This window comes from Tubulanus polymorphus, chromosome 8 (genome assembly GCF_964204645.1).
Source record: "Tubulanus polymorphus chromosome 8, tnTubPoly1.2, whole genome shotgun sequence".
In the NCBI taxonomy this organism is placed as follows: domain Eukaryota; kingdom Metazoa; phylum Nemertea; class Palaeonemertea; order Tubulaniformes; family Tubulanidae; genus Tubulanus; species Tubulanus polymorphus.
This window is the reverse complement of record NC_134032.1, coordinates 10,803,530-10,824,347: the sequence shown is the minus strand read 5'-3', so window position 1 is coordinate 10,824,347 and position 20,818 is coordinate 10,803,530. Positions and strand designations below refer to the sequence as shown.

The following is a 20,818-nucleotide window of genomic DNA, read 5'->3' as shown; positions in this document are numbered from 1 at the left end:
GGTCTACCATTCTGGTTAGATAGGATGGACGCTAGGGTAAATGTTATTAGTTCGGCCGAATGTCAATTCCTAAATATAGCTGCAAAGCAGCGATAACGGGTTCTCTACACAGCCTTGTTCTTTTTCTTCTTTGGATACTGTGTTGACCACGACACAGCTGCGCCATGCTATTGAAAATGAAGAGTTAATGAAATCAAATCGGCTGTAAAATGACTGTAGAACGACAATTTGAACAGTAAACCACTCAGCAGATGATAGAAGTGCCTGCTGGTAATTTTGATTGACGTGTTCTACAATGTTAGCTTATTTAAAATTCCATCCAGACGACAAAGGATCGCCGCTCAAGTGGGTTGACCTTCAGTTATCCCTCCAAGGTCGGCTATTTGCCAGGTACAAGCGACACCAGTGAACAGTACAGCCGGCAAAATAACAATTACAAGGTCTTTAGAAGTAACTTGGACCATGTTTAGTGTTGACAATTTGTAGATATTAAAATAATAATCACAATCTTTTTCACATATCCTAAAAAGGCTTTTAAGGGGGATATGTACAAATAATTATGATTGAATTCATCATTTTTAAGAAGAATGATGAAATTATCTGAATTTACCTTGTTCCGGTCTGGATCAGGCTGGTGATAATAATTATCAAGTAACAATTAAGAAATCCATTTTCGGAAAACTTGCTGAGGAAGGCAGTGAAGAAAATATATATATAGTCAATTAAAAGCTAAGCTCAGGTTGACTAACGACCCGCGACTAAATGGTCGTATGAACAGCGGTAGTAAACACGTGACCACTGATTGCTGATTCGTTTGTCTCACGATCTTTCAGGTCGACTACGACTCAATCGTCTCCGAGTCTTAAAGTCATGTGATGCAAAACTCGTCGCTGATTGGCTACGACGATCTGATCGTAGGAAATAGAACTTGTTCTATCTTAATGATTTGGCTAACGATCGGACTGCGGCGTTGCTTTTAAACCAGACTGTTTTTACATCTTCGCTCGAAGTATTGTAGGATTTATCTCGTTCGACTTAGACGGATATTGTATATCTTATTGACCTTTCTGCCAGTGTTAGAAAAATCAAATGTACGAACGACCTATGTGCAGCAGGAAGCTCGTAGTGCGGGTATAGATTTATTCAGTTCCTATAATATGTTATCCAGTTACTGCATATTATAAGCATTAAATCAGGGAAGATAAAACCCAATATATCGGCTAAATGAAACTCGCGGGTCAAGATTATTGTATATTTCAATATATAGTCGGTTTCGATAACCAGCAAGGTTAGGTCAAGGTCAGGGAATAATGTTCGGCGTTTTGCGTTTTGACTCCCCGCACACGGCATAGGAAAGAAAAAACATGAAAAAAACGTTTTTTCGGGGCCGTGTGCGGTGGCCTTAAATGTGTAGTAACGAGACTCAACAATGTTTGGAATGACAGACTCACATCAAAGTCATTTCGAAAAATTAGAAGTCGAAGCAGGTCGGTTTTGTCGTGATTTCTTGGTAATTGGAAACCAGTAATCCGCAGTTGTGAGTCGTGATACTTGACTTTTTTAGAGTTTAGAGTATCGAAAACGAACTATTAAATCTAATGATAAAAGATCAATACTCTAAATGAAATAGGAAGTGTCAAATTCAATCGCATCCTCCTTCGTTGGGGATTCAAACCTGGTGGCATCGCTACACTGAGCCACGGCACGAAATCTACCGTGGAATCTCGATACCATCAGGTGTGAATCCCTACCGGGGGAAGGATGATTCAATCGAGGACTGTGATGGAACCGGGCCGCGGCTTTAAACACGTCCACGATATCTTTTGTTTGTATAGTTTCTTTTTGTAAGGCGTTTCGAATTAGCCGCGTATGGGTCACTTTTATATTGCTATATCTTTAGAGAAGTTGTAATTAGTGCCGCATCTCTATAGGCACGGCTTCGAGCAGATTGCACGGCGTCGCCAATCACACGGCATATCGTTCCATCCACCACCCTTGCGATGGAGTACCACGCAATTTTCATCTCCGCGAGCGTTGTTAGGTTCTCCGCGGCGCCAGTTCTTGTATTTCTGCAATGTTTTTTTTTTCACATTTAATAGATCTAATATTTCATCAAAACCCATCGGTCACCAAGCTTTGTTTATCGCTCTGACCAGTGAGGCAGCTACTCTCGGCGCCATAAATTACTGCGCATTCAGCAGGTAATGATTACAAATTAACAAAACATTTTTTGACTTTCTTTATTTACAGAAAGATGAGGTGAAATCATATTCAGGCCTCACTTTACTTGGCTCAAGTCAGGAGAATAATAAAACGTAAACTTAATGTTATCTCGATATGAGTTTATATCTTTGTAAATGTTTAAAGCAATTTAATGACCCTCCCCCCAAAAAAAAAATTATTTCGGAGATCTTCTGTAATCCTTGTCTGAAAGCCCCTTTGCCTTTGAATGCATGTAAGTCACCAGGTTTCACCCTTCACGTTCTTTTTATATTTCATGTTTGCGAGTTATATGATATTTAGCCTTAAAGATTTGTATCATAGAAAATATAACTCGAAGACAAAAAGACTCACCAATTTGTTGAACGGTCTGGTGAAATTAAGGAACACTTTAGGATAGTTAGGATACTTTCCCGGTAGGGGTATAAGAAGTCCTATACGAGAGAATACGAAGATGAAATCAAAATTGAAAATATGAATCTCTTTTCTTCTCATTTATTTTATATGATAGATTTTTTACTACTTACTTCTGGCTACTTCGTTTTCAACTGCGCTCTCGATTGCAGCTGGTGAACTGCCAGGACAGAGTATGCGCCTATCGAACCGACTAGAGACTTTAGAAACCTTGAAGCACTTCTTTTCTCCAGCCTTTGTCCAACCGCTTTCGCAACTGCACTCTACGATCGAAAATTTATTCGTGAAAACAATGATCGAAAATGCATCCAATTCTCAGCGTATCGTCCTACATAAGCCGCAATCACACGGAGACGATTCGGCTCGGGCCAAATTGGCACGGATCAGGTCCGAGTCAAATTTGGCCCGCGCCTAATTAGAGAGTGCGCTCACACGTAAACCACTCACTCAATGCTTCCGGAACCAGTTGCTCTGGTCGTAGCTTAAGTTAGGCACGTGTAAAAATGGCCGTGTGATCGCGACCATAAGATACTAATTCCACTTACCACAGTTGGTTGGCGCAGGCGTTTCGGTCGTTGTAGTTACTTCAGTAGTAGTCGCTGGTTCAGTTATCGTTACTTCTAAATGATAAGATAACGATGAATGCAATATTTTTGTAGCTATGAAGGTGACACAAAGACACAGTGGTCAGTTGCATAAAATGCATTTAAATGATAAGCTTTCTGATGAATTGAAACTGTGTTACTAACAAGAAAACGAACTTAAAGTTTTCTTAACGCCATGAAGAAAAACGACACATGTATTGCCTAAAATTGTCAACAACGAATTGTATACTAATGATATGATATCAAGGATCACCAAAATTACTTAGAATTACTTTGAATTTTGAATGAATCAATAATTGAATTGAATTGACCGGCAACCAGTCGAGCCCCGATATATTGATGACGTAGTGCGCATGCACTCAAAGAATTGGTAATCAAAAAGACGTGGAAATTCATCGAGTCATGAAATATATTCGATTACAAAATAAATGCCACAATTCTATCGTGTTATTTCGAAACGCCAATATCGATGACGTTGTGCACATCGACTCACACAGAACTCCTTAAATAACGCATGCACAGTTAACAACGTATATGAACATTATTGTAACGGTTTTTACGGCGTCTGAAAATTCAATCGGGCGTGTTACACTATCTCAGAACTGAGAAACTTACCGACGTTATTCGGCGACATCGAACACGGCGTCGCATACGGCGACACCAGTAGGGTGGCTCCGATCATTAGGAAAAACATCTGTAATGAGGGAAATGCGTATTAGTTATCACGACCAAAAAAACTATAGTAAGTTGATAGAACAGGTAGCGAAAACTATAGGAAGCAAACTAATATATAGTTTGATACCAACAAATTTTTGAAAAGGATTACCCGAAAAATGTTCTGCGGAATATGTGTAAAAAACGGAATTGTTCGTTCTGTACGATCACAGTTTACCGTAAGATTGAGAATGGCGTTCATTTTTACTTACATTCTCGTGCGCTGATTACCAAAAAAATCAAGCAATTACGTAGATACCTTTCGCCGGTGTCACAGTGTATCTGCGCCGTCGTTGTTGTGTCTATCGAGCAGTGCAATCGTTTCGGAGCCAAAATGCGAATAGATGCTGAAAATAAATAGCGCCGACCACAGCTGACTGAAGTTACTATCAATTGTCATAAGGAACACTTATAATATGTTATTAGTTTTGAAGAGCAGCGAGTATAGATATTAAGCATCTTGGACTCTCTCATCTCGGTTGATTGAACACAATTGATTATACACGTAGCCTTCACTTTTTCCAAACTTATCATCAAAATGATTCAGTCGTTCTGAAGTACTAGCCGAACAGCTGTTTTTTTAAGTAATTTGGAGTAATCACTGTACAAATACGTACTATATTGATATGATTCATACAATATGTACTTGAGACGAAGTCAATAGCGATTTTAGTAATCGAACATACATGTATTATGATGGGTCTGTATATTTCGTAGTTCCATCCGAATGTTGGTTCCTTATCACCCTGACTGACTACTAAAACGATGACGTAAAAACTTGACGAACAAAATCAGATAGAAACGTTAGCTATAACGCAACAAAATGAAGTAACGCGGAAATGTTTTATTGGATTTGTATCGTTCATATTTCCGATACGCCATCGACAGAATGGGTTTTGTTAAAACTGGTAAACACCATTTGTGGCTCTGATCACAATGCTTTCTGTCGTCTTGAACAGCGACACTTACTTCCAAAACTTTTGAATATCTTTATCGCTTCAGAGGCTGGAAAACAGTCAATAGCTGATAGATACCTTTCTGCAATCTAAGAATTGCCGGCGTTGTTGGTGCCCTCTCGGAAAACTGCGCCTTAATTTTCAATAAAGTACCGCGTTGACAAAACGACAATGATTCTAAACTGTGTTTTCATAATGCACATTTGACATTTTATGAGCATAAGAAGACGCTGGAAACGTTTACTCACATTCCACAGTAGGTGAGGTTAAACTGTCCATATCCGCTATTTAATGTATTACTCCCTTGCCACATTTGATCTCCTTTAAACTGCACGTTCGTGCGCCTTAACTATTAAGTGATATCAAATTCTTGGAGCCAGTCGCCATATTGATCGCTAATACTTGACTGTTAGATGTATCTATATAAGGTCTCAAATAGCAGCTGTTTTCTATCTTAACAATGAACGTTCATCGATACAATTTTGAGAGATGTGGCTAGAAAAATGATCACACTTGCTAGAAATGAAAGTGAGAAGAATCTTCTCCAGTGATACAATATGCTTTATTCTTAGGAGTATGTTCGCTCTCAGGAGCGGATCCAGAAATTACTGTCGAGGGTAGCACAACTAATAAGAAGGGCATTTTGAAATAAAAAGGGCATTCTGAAATACTGAAAATCTGCTTTTTGCTGCAATTAATGTCCTGACGCAAATTAACTGCATTGAGATGTAGTTTCCAGGCAATAAAGACAAATCTTGAACTATGTGCTTTTGTTTAAGATTATCTACCTCGTCTTGTAAAGATGTGCGCTTTTCCATTTTGGGCATGAACAAATATGAAAAAGCACGAGATTCTCGCGACGGTAACACGTGCCTACAGCGCTACCGTCTGAATACGCTTTGCTGTTCTCTCTGCAGTCTCGTCTGCAGGTGTCTTCCGGTGTCTCTCCGTGTCTCTCTCGAGTTCGGGGACCCTCCTTATATAAACCACTCGCAAAACTGCCACGTCACGCGAGCTTATAAAGCCTAATTCTTATTGTGGCAACCCGTTTAACTTGCCTTTTCCAAGAATAACTTATCTATTTCAACCCGTTTCCTGAGAAAGCAATAATTGATCCTGGGGCCGGTTGCATAGTCGTGGCTTAGACTAAAGACCAGTCTAAGACCAACTTAGTTCTATAGCCGATCTAACAACTTAAGACCAGTCTTAAGTTTTAAGACCCCTTTTGGACTTAAGTCACGACTGTGCAACTGGCCCCTGGTGTTTACCAGGAACTAATGATGTTCTGATATTAGAACAACGAATCATAAAATTGGCAACCCAATACTTGTTTCGAGTTAAAATAATCATAATTCTAGTAAGGGTTAATTCTATTTAATTTAGTGTTAATGATTCAGTGATGATTGGGTTCAACCGTTGTTTTAAATACTATGTAGGTGCTTTTAGACTTTTACTTTAACTGAATACTATTATTCATTTTCCTAATACACTGCACGTACTATATTGATTTGTACTTGAGACGAAGTCAATAGCGATTTTATGAAATTGAAATTGAAATTTATTTTCATGAAGATGTTACATTATTGGACGATATAATAAATATGATTAAACGAAGAAAAATGTAAAAGGATAATGGGGCGATTTTAATAATCGAACATACATGTATTATGATGGGTCTGTATATAATAATTTCGTGAGTCTGTTGCTTGTGAATTTTCTCATCCCGCTACGGATTCAGGTGAGTTTAAGTTCATTTATACATTGGTTCGATCTTTCACTCCTATCGATTCAAACATGCACGGCGGTCCATTTCCAACTTTTAAATTTCATATCAATAAACTTTTCAAATTATGATCATACTTTAAAGTAATTCCACCCAAATTTCGGTTCCTTATCACCCTGACTGACTGGAAGGAGAATATTGACGTAAAAACTTGACGAACAAAATCAGATAGAAACGCTAGCTATAACAAAATGAAACAACGTGTTTTTTGCATACGTATCGGACATATTTTCGATAGGTCATCGACGGAAAGAGTTTTGTTAAGGCCAAAAAAAATTGATACCTTGTTTCTCCGCTCTGCTGAGCTTAAATGTTGACCCGGCCGGCCGCCTATCTACCCTGTACATTACTTTTTTTTAAATCGTGATCAATTTCACCATAACAGACCCGGCCGCTATGGAAATGAACTGTTTATGAATTTTATCATATTTTACAAAAATGACCCGGCCGCTGCGGAGAAACAAGGTATCATTTTTGTTTAGCCTAAAACGGGTAAACACCATTTATATCGTGGCTCTGATCACAGCGCTTTCTGTACTCGCCTTGAACAGCGACACTTACTTCCAAAACCTTTGAATATTTTTATCGCTTCGGCCCGGAATCTGTCGTTAGTCCCGCAATATACGAAATAATTGACGCTCGAATCTAACGGAGTCAACACGTCGGACCCTATCGTTGATATACGCGCGATCAGATATATAACGTCGACACTCGGCTTTTTCATGCCTAATTCGAAAAGCATCAGCATGTAAGTATAAAGGGAAGTGGCGAACTCTAAAAGTATGAATAAAATGACAATAGCGAGCGTCATTTTAGTAGCTTTCCGATCGAGATTGCTGAACTTTGAATCTTGGGTGCCAAGATTTTGTCTGCTTTTACCGATTCGTCTCAGCAAAACTATAAGAACCGCGTTGAGGACTATAAGCAATAGAATCGGTATCAGATTCGTAAAAATCGTCGTTAAAACCTGTTCAACGTAATATAGAATACGGCTTTCAATGCGACTCAAATGTCTTTGGGCCAGTATCGGAACGGTAATTCCCGTACAGTGATCTAACCAGTTAAACGAATGGCTTATGTACATGAAATAAGGAAGACCGAAGCAAGCGAAGAAAATGTATTGCAAGCAAACGCATATCAATAAGCGTCGTTTGGTGATGTGAGCCTGCGCGAACAGCGGGAAACCGAGGCTTATAACCCGCTCCGTCGCTATCAGTACCGTTATCCAGTTCCTCGTCAATTTCGTCGTCCGGTTGAAGAGAAGCATTGCGAAATACATCCAATAAAACCCGATAAATCTTGAACTGTGGTGAATTTGATAAGTTATAACGCGTTGAAACGAAACCCCGTAGACTAGTACATTCAGCAACGGACGCAGGAACTCGCGAAAGAATTTAACAGCGAGAAAGGATATATCGGCGACCGCCAAAGCTCTGAGCAGAAATATCGATCTGTGCTGCGACGACTGTCGTTTCAGGATCACGATGCTGAGGCTGTTGAAGAAAATACCGAACGTTATCAATATGGGCAGAAATGTGATGCGCTGTATGAACATATTCGATATGTGAAGTTTGCCGGCGCACTTCGAATCGTTTTTTGACATTTTGTTCGCTGCATTAGAAAATATCGTCAGGAATTATTAAGTGCGGCGAATCAGCGGTTCGGTTAGTCTGAACACCAGACGATGTACGAGTTCTCCTACACGTCAGGAACAACTGCTGTGGATACTAAACAGTTCGGATCTTTGAGATTGAAAAACTGATTATCTAAACGCGCGTCTAAAATTATTCCGATGCATTATCCGTTCCCCTAATGCTGTTTTTTATATTAAGTTAGTACATTATTTTTGATGTACCGGACTGTCTGAAAAGTAAATATATACTTATACATACGCACCGCGCGTCATGTGTATTCATGCTCATATTTTGCAGTTATACAAATAGTCGAATCCGATGAAGCCATCCTATATTCGACATATCTAAAGTCAAAATATCGCCTCCAGTGGAATCGAACGCCGAATTCAGCTGATATTGCGGTGAAATACCTATATACCAACAAGATATCAACTAAATGTAGCCTAAACTAACAACACATTTTTAACTATATTTCATGAATAACTCTTTGACGTCACTGAGCCGGAAAGGTGTCAGTCAGTTAAGAGCGTCTAGTATGGTGGCTGATTGGGGCCATACTGAAACATTTTTCTGTGCGGCCGAGGAACAATAACAAAATTCACATTGGCCCTTTTTTGGTTTTCTCCGCGCGAGAATTCATAACATGGCTATTGCTTCACTTTCTGTATAAGCTCTTTGGAGCTGTTAAATTGCCAGGTTGTCGAGCATTTTAGGCCACTTTCCAAGTTGGCATGGAGCCCCCTCCATGTACCCCAGTTTAAATGGGTAATGATGCATCATTCCAAATCTATGATGAAATTGGGTGTCATACGCTGCTCTTTTTTGCTGAGCGATGCCTTCATCCCATAAGTCGTTTGATTTATTTTCAGAGTACAAAAATATCGTAAGGTCAGATTACAAGTATTATTGAGTATGTACCCCCGGCACCTGATGGCTGAGTAAGATGTAAGTGAGAATGGATGATCTATTGACAAGGTAAATTAGGAAATAATAACAAACATTGAAGAATGTTGATTTGTAAATTATCATTGAAATAAACGATTCTTCGTGTTTTATTGGTTTTTTATTGCAATTTAGAGGAATCCCCATTAAAAACTATATACTTGAATAAATGATAAGGTATAAAATGACTAGAGCGCCAAGACTGATGATAATACTACTATACTACTACTTCGGATTAATTTAGGGTTAATTGATTACTTTTCTCGATTTGAGGGAATAAACTTGCTCTCACGACACGTGATTGCAAATCAAACTTGAAATTGATTTTTATTTCGTCGGTTTTCTACAGCGGAATTGCGCGCTGAAATATTCACGAATTTCTCGTCCCAATAAAAGATATATGTAGAAATTTACCACATAATTGCAAATCTGCAGGTGAAAACAAATATCGTAGAGAAATGTTTTTCGGTCGTCAGGGAGTGGTACGTAAACGGCAATAGTGTCTGGAAGTGTGAATATCGCAAATGCGAGTGAAACTGTTACAAGCATTATAGTCGTGCGTTTTGACTTCGCAGATTTCTTATCTGACGAAACCATATCTGAGCCTCTGAATAACTGAACTATTATTAGAGAATTTGATACGATAATCAGAATTAACGGTAAAAGGTTAGCGTATATGACTATTATGGAGAAATACGTTATTTGCTTTGATAATTCATAGTAACATCTGGAAAGCTGGTCGGTAAAATGCATGGACAAAGTTGGCAGAAGATATAGAACTAGTGCGTTCACTGCAGTAATTATGAGTGTAACAAGTCTGGCAAATCTCGGTGTACATATCAAACGAGATGTGAACGGGAAGAGCACAACTGCCGCACGTTCTAGAGATATAGCTACTATTAACCATGAGCTATTGCAGGCCGCCAGCGTGGTAATGAATTCATAGATTTGACAACTGATCAGCGAATTCATCAAAAGTGCAGGACCAGTTGTTCCGCGCAAGAGAACAAACTGTAAAACGGGCATCAGCGTGAAATTCATGCAGTACACGCAATCGCTTAGAGACAAACCGATCAGATAGTTAGCGTAAGATAAATTCCGGAATCTGCGACTGATCATTATTAGGAAAGTAGCCGAATTTCCGAAGGCGCCTAACACGAACAACGTCGGCAAAATGGCCAACGAAAGCGTGCGGTAGCTACCGGTCTTGTTTTCCACCGACATGAGAACGATGTAGCTAGCATACGGTCTAGCAATTTGCGTCCGAGTCAAATTCATAATTCCACGAGAAAAGAACTGACTTGATGATTCAAATTCAAATGCACCATCGATCCATCCGCGAGCTAAGGAGACAACAGGATAATCGACAAGGTATAAGTATGTTATACAAATCGTTTGCTGTGCACAAACATTGACAGTGAACAATTTCATGCGAACAAGATAAAGTCGCATTTATAGTAATTTATCATTTGTTAGAAAACTCGGCAATCAATTCTCAGAAATCTAGCGCTCATATTTGTGAAATCGCGTTCATCGCGATGAATATAAATCTAACTAAATTGAATGATGTTAAATCAGAAAGTTTAAATTGAATTTTGACGCGTCTCACAGAAAAATGATATTTTTCGAATTTTTAGTCGAATAAAGCAAAAGTAGTGATGGGCCCAACTAATGTAATGAAAGGTCGTCAGTCGTAGTTTCTGCAAACATCCCCTGGAATCATTTAATTTATGTTAAGGGTAGCAGAAGTAAGTGTTCAACGAATAATGAGAAATTCATCGGATCGGGCTAAGACGGAAAGGCGGAAAACACTAATGTTAATTAATAATTAGTCAATCGCTGTCGCTGATAACTTTCAGCGTTGGTGCCCTCTATCGGAAAACTGCGCTTTAATTTTTAATAAAATACCGCGTTGAGAAAATGAATGACTATGGTTCTAAACTTTTCATAATGCACATTCGGCATTTTATGAGCACAAGAAGACGCTGGAAACGTTTACTAACCATCCCACACAGTACGTAAAGGTTCAACAATCCTTATCCGCTATTTAATGTACTACTCGCATGCCACAGTAGTTTGAGCCAGATCCACTATTTAGTGCCATTGGCTGTTTGAAGGTCGTGGACAGCTGCAGAAAATAATTTTTGAAAGGGCTCAGAAATTCATCTAGGGCAATCTTAAGACCTGCTGCATATGGCGTCACAAGCCCCGAGGCTTGTCACGCCATATTGGGGCCTGACACGCCATGTGGTAAACGTAAAATGAAAATCAAATCCTATGCATGAGATGAAACGTCGACTAAGTCTCGCGGGTTTTTCTTCCGAAGTTGAAATATTCGGTTGGATATTAATTTGTCTTAGATGATTTACAACGTATTATATATACATAATAAGAACTACATATTACATCGCATTTACACTAAAATGAGTTTTACAGAATAGAAATTGATCGTTGTTTGTTAATCTAATGCAGTGTACACACATTTTGAAACACAATTTAAACAATCATATATTTCGCCAGCATATGAAAAATACAAAAACATTACATATATATCTACTGAATGAGTTTTGCAGAATAAAGATTTTAATTAACTATCTTACATTTCAATGAATCATTCATCTATTTCACATGATTTGTTGATCAATCAGTCTTAGAAGAACATGGATAATGTTAGAAAAACATATATGGTGAGCCAGGCTCCAATCTAGTGTGATCTGCAGTCATATTGCTCCTAAAATCGCTAAGCCTTCTACATGGCGTGTCAGGCCCCAAATGTTCTGCAGCCAATATGGCGTGTCAAGCCCCAAATTGTCTGCAGAATAGCTTCAATAATTGAAACATGGTTTGTCGAACGGTTTTCTATGGAAGCAATTAAATTATATCTTTAGTTTCAATTAGTTATATATTGTTCATGATTTGATAATCACAAAACAAATACTGCTAGAAAAACCGCGATTTGTCTTCTATATGGCGTGTCAAGCCCCGAATGTTCTGCAGCCAATATGGCGTGTCAGGCCCCAAATGGTCTGCAGAATAGCTTCAATTGAAACATGGCGTGAGAGGACCCGATCAGTGTATTTCTCGTAAATGCTGCCTTCAACGCCCCGATTGTTATCGTATTCCACGATTTTTCTCCAAGTATCGGATGTTTGTACACGAATAAAGATAATTTGCAAATCTGGTTAACATTTTCTGTATCTTACCTTTACATTGTACCCATAGTACTAACGTCAGTATTTAATATAATAATCGGATTACAACTTTACCGATCTAGTAAATTTGGCTCAGGAGGCAACAAATCGTCGAGAACGAACCAAACCACTATCATGTTGGTGACCGTTTCGACATTCTTTATCGTCACTGCCCTGCCGTCAGTACTTAGTACGTACATTCCTGCATCGATGGACACGATTCAAAAGATTTACCAATCATTGTCAGTTGCAATTATAACTTCAATTTCTATATTTATCTGTTACTCGGTTCGGAGGTGAGGAACACATTCAAGAAAATGATATCTTGTCTCCAATAGAAAATTGACTTCAATTTCATTCAAAGTAAAAACTGAATACAGTACCATTTCCGAGATCTTCAGTCTTAGCACTAGTATCCGTATCCTACCCGAGGTTAGGGAATGCGTGAGATTGTAAACTTGGAATGTACATTCTGCTTCGATTATGAAATCACATGTTCGTTTCTGAAATCCTAAAGATGATATGAATTCGAAAAACTTAAGAGAATTTAGATTTCGCCAAAAGTAACGAGGGAATAATTTAGACTTTTCAGGGACAAATTGGTTACAATCGAAAAGAATCTGAAACACTCCGACTATGTTAGAATAATCACATTTCTTCTCATGTCGAGGAATACGAAATAATCTATCATCATTAAGAAATGGCAGCACTCTTTTAATTTTTTTACATGATTACATTCTCTTTGAAAACGTAGTAGAACGTTTTACATGTGTATTGTATGTCTTTTGTAACATTGCATGCGTCGAATGACTCTGCTTGATTTTTACCAGAACACAATGAGAAATATCAAAAATCGAAATAAATATACTTGTAACATATTCATTGTATCGCGTGTTATTGATGCTTACCACGCATAAAATAATTGTCTATGCCCTAGATAATGAAAACATGAATGCTTCTATAGATGTACAGCCTCAGCTGATTGATGATAATGAAAATGTCGTGTGCGCTGAATTAGCATTGATTTTTGATTTATATTCTTCTGGAAACTGTTGCATTTGAATCAGAAGACAAAGCGATCAGGCGGGCAGTGGTGTTACATGATGAATATCTCCGTTACGAGGCGCGTAAGCCGACCCTTTTATTCTGGCACGTTGCTACTTAGCTTGTTAAACCTACCCCCAGAATTGAGGATCACCTCACTTATTCTGTTGCCAACCATTTTCGCCTTTGGATTGTTTGGAAATTGTTCGAGCTTTCTGATCATGACGTCCGAAAATTTCAGGCGATTGTCATTCGCTAGCTATCTGGCGGCTCTTGCAGTGGCGGATACGTCGATTTCCGTGGGGTCGTGCTTAATGCCAGTAGTCAGTTATCTCATGGGTGGGATTAACCTAATTAGCGCAACCAACTGCCGAATTTACGGATTTCTATTCGCAGCATGCACGTACTGTAGTTCTTCATTCGTGGTTATCATTTCATTTGAACGTTTGATGTTAGTTTTATTCCCGTTTACGTCACGAGTTCTTTGCACTGCCCGTTTTGCCAGGTGTGTCGTGTGCGGTGTTTTTCTTTTAAGTGCTGCCTTAAATGCACCGCTTGTTATCATATTCCACGATTATTCTCCAAGTATCGGATGTTTGTACACGAATCAAGACGTCTATCAAATCTGGTTAACATTTTCTGTATCTTACCTTTACATTGTACCCATAGTACTAACGTCAGTATTTAATATAATAATCGGAGTACAACTTTACCGATCTAGTAAATTTGGCTCAGGAGGCAACAAATCGTCGAGAACGAACCAAACCACTATGATGTTGGTGACGGTTTCGACATTCTTTATCGTCACTGCCCTGTATAAATTTCATAATGTAGCTTTTAGTAACCTATAGATCAATTCAGGTAATGTCAGTCCGATTCCATTTGTTCTGCGTCAAGCGTTAGCTGATGACATTATTTTAAACTTATTTTTCTTCATCTCCCCTTCTCAATGTACAAAACCATCAGGAGTTAGTTTCCCGACATAGAGTTACAGTTCGGCCCTTCTCATACAGTGCTGTTGAATGTACCTTCTAACCCCGCAACTTCAAGACCTTCCAATGTGACAATATGGTACGTAGGTGATCTTCGATGCAATTTAGGAACCCTACCTCATCAATATGGTGTAAAAGAACCTGTTAACCTAAGCGAAAAATAACACCAACTTCGAAAGTGGGTTCATAATTCGTCTTTTTACACGTAGATGCATATTTTGAATGGATCCGTAATTTCGTGTAATTTCCTGTAAAATGACTGATGAATGAATATTTATTGGAAGTCATTAATTATCTAACGATGGAAGGTAAATATCGTAGCTAATCAACAGCTATTCATTAAGGATGTGTAGTCGATCAATTTGACTTTCGCGACAAATTGTATTAGTGAGGGAAACTGTGCGTTTCCAATAGAAATCCAGCTTTGCTATGGACGGTTTAAATGTCAAACGATTCGCGTTCAGTCATTAGGACTGATTACTTTCCAATCCAGCATTTTGTGGAGCAGTTTTAGATGTAAAGAATAGAATAATAGGATTATATGAGGTGTTTGACGTGAGGATTATCCATGCGTTTAAAAGTTCGTTTCCTTGTTTTTTGCTGCATTGATCAGTTCCAACTTTACCACCAGTTGCGAGTATTGTCTCGTCGAAACCATCAAAGTGAGATCGTAGCTGATCGCATATATCTGTGATTTTCTCGTATGATATTTTCAGGTACCGCTTTTTGCAGTGTTTACGGCGGAAGTGACGTCGGCCAGAAGAAAGATAGTCGTAAGAATGACGACATTCACCACCATTCCAACGGAAACCATGACGCCCCCTAACGGTACAACCGCCGTAGGATCTCAGACGCAATGGATTCTCGAGTATTGGCCAGCTTTGATTGCCAACCTCTACTGGGACATAAATCAGTTGCCCGAATGGGTCCGGTGGATGAGATTCATCGGGACATTCATGATAATTTTGGTCGGGTTTTTCGGTAACACGATGACCCTGGTGATAATGATGGACAGCGCTATGAGAAAGCACACATACGCCTGGTACATCGCCACCTTAGCTGTTTGCGACAACGCCATGCTGTCGGCACGGTTTTGTTCTTGGTTGAACATGATTTTATTGGCTATGGGAAAGAAAGCGGTTATTGGTTTTTATAACGATGTCGGCTGTATCCTCGGTGAAGGTATGCAAATTCTGTATAAGTTAGGGCCTATATTACATTTCTTTCAGGAGCGTAGCCAGAACATTGTTGAGAGGGGGCTGCCACCTGTCCTGTATGATCAGGCAAGGTTGCTATGGATACTGCTGCCGAAAAAAGTAGGAGCCTATAACTGTTATTTTTTTAAAAGCTCCCAGAATTTCCCAAACATGACTCAGGAATATCATTCCAATTTTCTAAATATATCTTAGTTGTTTCAGACCTAAGCTATGTGTGTGAAATATAAGAAACTAAAGAAGTTAGAGACAATTGTGATAATGATTTATAAATCTCTTATGGGAGTGATACAAACTACCAATGACTGTTTTGCTTGTAGGGATCTCGACATTTCCCCCTTATACAGAAGATGCAGATTCTTATTGTTTAAAAGTATTAGGTGAAGATATTAAAATCCAAACTTAGAAAAGAAGCATTCGCCACATTGATGAGTGATGCTAATAATATCTATAATTAGAATTGATATGAATTATGACAGTTATTTCCTCACTCACTGGTATATTTTTGACAGTGAATTGCACTATTGCAGTAATACGGATACAAAGCGAGAAAAAATCTTCAAACGATGTGCTATTTCCTGTCTCCCTAGCTCTGTACAAATATACGGAGGGGATTAGTACCGAGAGAGAGAAAGGGAATTAGCTCTGTATTCATCAAATTCGCGTGTCGCCAATGCGAAATAAGTCCCGATATAATACAGGTGCCAGTTCCACCGTTCTGATTTAAACGTAGCTCACATCTGTTGAACTAGGATCCGATTCGCTTGTGAACGTTGGTATGACTACAAAAAGCCATAAATACGAAGCCTACGTCTTGAATATGTCGATGATGGGCGCTGGCAATCTAACCAGTTGAATATATGATTGAAGCGTTAAATTCTGAAGCCTAGACTTGGACGACAAAGTCAATATATCGGTATTCTTATGTTCAAAAAACAGGGTTAAGACAAATTCAGTAATTAATGATGGACTGTTTTGTTCACTCGCAGGTATTCCAGATGTGATGCAGATAACGGGTGCGTGGATGATGGCTACTATTGCGTTCGAGCGTTTTCTTATCGTCTGGTTCCCGTTTATTACGACCAGGCTCAGTCCAAAGGTCGCAAGATTGATTATCGTCGGGGTCTTCATATTTGCCATTCTGTCCACGCTATATTATATCATTTACATCCGTTTCGTGAGTGATGTAAACTTCTGCGCGGTCCCGCAGGAAATCGGATGGATTACCCAACTCTATCTCGGCTTTCCCATGGAGTATATACCAGCACTAGTCATCATAATAAGCAATGCTTTGGTAGTTTTCTCGCTTTTCCGCCACCGGCCGACCGACACCAGCAAAGTTTCGTCCAAAGCGCGTAACAAAATCACCGCCATGTTACTCTTGCTAACATGCTCGTTCTTGATTCTGACCCTTCCCGCCTGGATCTTCGAAGGTGTCGTCAAGCGCTATTTCGGCTCGATCAGCGGCGAGTTACCGGCTCGTGAAATCATCGAGTTCTTCTATCAGATGAACTACGGCATAAATTTCTTCATCTACGTCATTTCCGGCAACGAGGTTCGTCTGGTTATGAAGCGTAGGGTGCTGTCGTGTATGAGATTCGTCGGTGTGTCGTTCACCAGAAACCCGGCTTCGTCGATGTATGAAGATTCCTTGAGCATTCAAACGAAAAGAACGATGGCCGACATAAGCAGCAGTAATCATATGTGAACAACGAACACCCATGGTTACTGAACGTTAAATCAAATTAGTTGCATTCACTACATTCCACTATAAGGATACATTCGCCACTTCACAATTAGTATAGAATATAGAAAGGAATAGACAGACGGATTCTCTGCTGGTTATAAGCAGAATGCATGTTATAAGTTTTAGAAGAAAGTTAAGTTGCAGGTACAGTGTCATTATATGGAATCATTTGGCAAATGCATCGTCGCGATTAAGTTAAATGGAGAAATTGTCTTTGTAGCTCACGGTTACCACGACGAAATAAAATTAATGAAAATATTTCATTAAAAAAATGAATTTTAACTGCGGTTCATGATGGTAATGATAATAGTCGTGTTTTCTACCGACTCGTCCACTTAGGTCGTTACCAGTTCCCGCTTGTCGATGTTCGGCGTTTGATTCCCGTTTTTTTTTTTTAGAATGGCTAAGAAACGCATCTAAAACGTTCAAATTTTCTGATTTTTCTGTGGTTCCAACTTATAAGCTACAAGCTATAATCGAGAATACGTAGGTTTCATACGCTCGAGGCGTGCTAAATTGTTATCGTTTTTCGCCTCGAATGAGCTAGAGAGCCGAGGAAATGTCGACCCCGGCCAATTAAAAACATCACAGGAGATCAGCAATAAAATGGAATTTTGCAAATTTTAGATGCTGAAAGGAAGAATGCTGCAAGGGAGAGCCTTGCTCGCATGAATGCACATGGTGACATGGCGCGCGTCCAACAGCAAGGAAAATCAATGCCGTTCTTGTCCGAGAGCAAATGGTGGTCACTTCGTTCGTCCAATCATTTGTCAAATAGCGGAGATTGGTACAACAGGCTCTATTTTACGTTTTAGAAGAATCATAGGAATTAGGTTTGTCATCAGGTCGTCGGGTTGACAATAGATAGTGTATTTGTATTAAGGCCTTTTCTAATTACCTGGAATACGGGTTTTTTCATGAACAAATTTGGAGGGTGATGGGAAAAAAGCTTTTCTTATCATCGGCGGTTCGAAATGGGGGCAAGAAAATAATTAAGATAAATTTTTTTTATTACCTCTCATGGACTGCAGAAAAAAAGTTAAAGAGGGAGTGAAAATTGTGATTAACTTGATTCAAATGATGGGAAAAAATGAAAAAAGCAACACTTTTTTGCAAATCGCGAAATTGAACATAACTTTTACAAGTTACTAGATTGAAAATCAAGACATATAAAAAGAATTACTTCATTGATAAAATGTGATGAAAACACAAAGCAGGGCTAAAAAATTCTTTTTTAATTTGATGATTTTTGCAGAACTCTGGCAGGCGGATGCGCAGACCAAGTAATATGTTTTTCCTAAATTATATACATACAATAATGATTTAAATGGAAAGATTGCGTGAAATTATTCTAAAGCTCATTTAGTAATTTTCGGTAGAAGAGATTACCGAACTAAAAGGTCTAAGAAGCTAAATCCTAATGACAAACAATCGTTGATTGAATTTCATATAGCCTTCGCCAGCAGCTGTAGATGCCATATAAGTGTTGATGAAATGGGTCAAAATGAAACAAAAGATGGGTGTGGTTTTAAAGTCTTAGTTACAGAGGGTCTTTTGATTTTGGTATGAGATTATATTTCGTTTCGTGGGTAGACAATATCCTCCCTTCAAAACCGCACGTCGTTCAAGGAAGATATTTCAAATCACCAATTGAAAACCATTTATTTATTCAGTTAGATAATGATTTTCCGAGATGCGTGAGAGGGACTCTGAATCAATAGGCTCGTAGAATTCGAAAATTTTAAGGATATTGAGTGCCTAGCGATACAAAATGGCATCGAAAAATTGGTTCAAATTATGTGGGAGTGTTCTAACATTGGTTTTAGTGGTAAAATCAGGTAATGTCGAAACTATTTACAGAAGAGATACATAACATCGAGTATGTAATTCAAACGCTGTTTTTCACGTTTATGTTCTAGTCGTTGCGGATGGCGATATTCTGCCAGTAGGTGCTAAAGAACTTCGAATTGGCGACGAGGTAATCTACGTCAAAAATGTAACCTGGATAAAAAACGGCGAGGCTGAACTGGAACCAACTTGTACGGATTGTGTCCAGTCGGATTACTACTGTCATGTGTTTGGAGACTGCTGTGGACCGGTTCCTGCCGGTCTGCAGAATAGCTTCAATTGAGACATGGCGTGAGAAGACCCGAACGATTTTCCGTACAAACAAATGAATAATTGTCATTGATTATCATAAATATTCAAAGATTTATCATTCTACGTGGATTGTCAATCATTTAGACTAAGAACAAAAGGCAAATATTGTTTCAAAAAGCTCCTAAAATCACGCTGTCTTCTACATGGCGTGTCAGGCCCCAAACGGTCTGCCGAATAGCTTCAATTGAGACATGGCGTGAGAAGACCCGAACGATTTTTCCGTACAAACAAATGAATAATTGTCACTAATTGTCTTAAATGTTCAAAGATTAATCCTTCTATATGATTTGTCAATTATTTAGTCTTAGAAAAAAAAGCAAATACTGTTACAAAAAGCTCCTAAAACCACGCTGTCTTCTACATGGCGTGTCAGGCCCCAAAGTGTTCTGCCGCCAATATGGCGTGAGAGTACGCGATCAGTTTTCTATGGAAGCAATTAATTGTCACTAATCATATCTTTAGTTTCAATTAGTTATATATTGTTCATAATCATAAAGTCTAAGAAAAAAAAACAAATACTGCTAGAAAAATCGCGATTTGTCTTCTATATGGCGTGTCAGGCCCCAAACGGTCTACAGAATATAGCTTCAATTTACATGGCGTGAGAGGACCCGATCAGTTTTCCGTAGAAATAAATGAAAAATTGTGACTGATTATCTTAAATTAGTACAATAATCATTAAGTCTTAGAAATAGGTTTATAAATCGTTGTTTCTTTTTTGTTCATATGTAAAAATATACAAAATCGCTTATGTAAATGTAGCTGATTATCTCCTGATCGTCTCGCACCATAACGGAAACCTGTAAAAAACATATTCGAAGAATTTTACATAAAAATCTTTCGATATATATGCATCTGAATATAGTTATGAAGTAAAAACGGGATATAATTTTCTTTCAAAGTGGTTGCACTGAACGGAATACTACAATATAACGTATAAGTACATATTATATTTAGACAATATTTAGTAAGTATATATTTAGACAATAAGTTAAGAAAAAATAGAAATTCATTACACATTGACATACCGGTACTTGAAATTATCTCATTCAGGTTTTACACGTCGTATCGGACTTAAAAACGTGGTCCGTTCGACGCGAACATATATCTTCGTTCCGCGTGAATTATATATAGTCTGCATTTTACTCGGGGCTTGTGACGCCATGTCAGATATGGCGTGACAAGCCCCGGGGCTTGTGACG

General features: G+C 38.7%; 1 protein-coding gene across 1 annotated transcript; it reads left to right on the top strand.

Annotated features, from left to right (window-relative positions):
* The first annotated feature begins 15,274 nt into the window (after positions 1-15,274).
* On the top strand, positions 15,275-17,417 carry LOC141910350 (cysteinyl leukotriene receptor 1-like). Its single transcript, XM_074801085.1, has 2 exons — positions 15,275-15,677; positions 16,699-17,417. The coding sequence occupies exons 1-2, from the start codon at positions 15,275-15,277 to the stop codon at positions 17,415-17,417; spliced, it is 1,122 nt and encodes a 373-aa protein (XP_074657186.1).
* The last annotated feature ends 3,401 nt before the right edge of the window (positions 17,418-20,818 follow it).

What these genes read in the sequence shown, in the direction of transcription:
- LOC141910350 (XM_074801085.1), top strand. Translation starts at nt 15,275, where the DNA reads ATGACGACATTCACCACCATTCCAACGGAAACCATGACGCCCCCTAAC. An exon ending in CGGCTGTATCCTCGGTGAAG is followed by an intron (nt 15,678 to 16,698) that starts GTATGCAAATTC and finishes GTTCACTCGCAG; the next exon opens with GTATTCCAGATGTGATGCAG.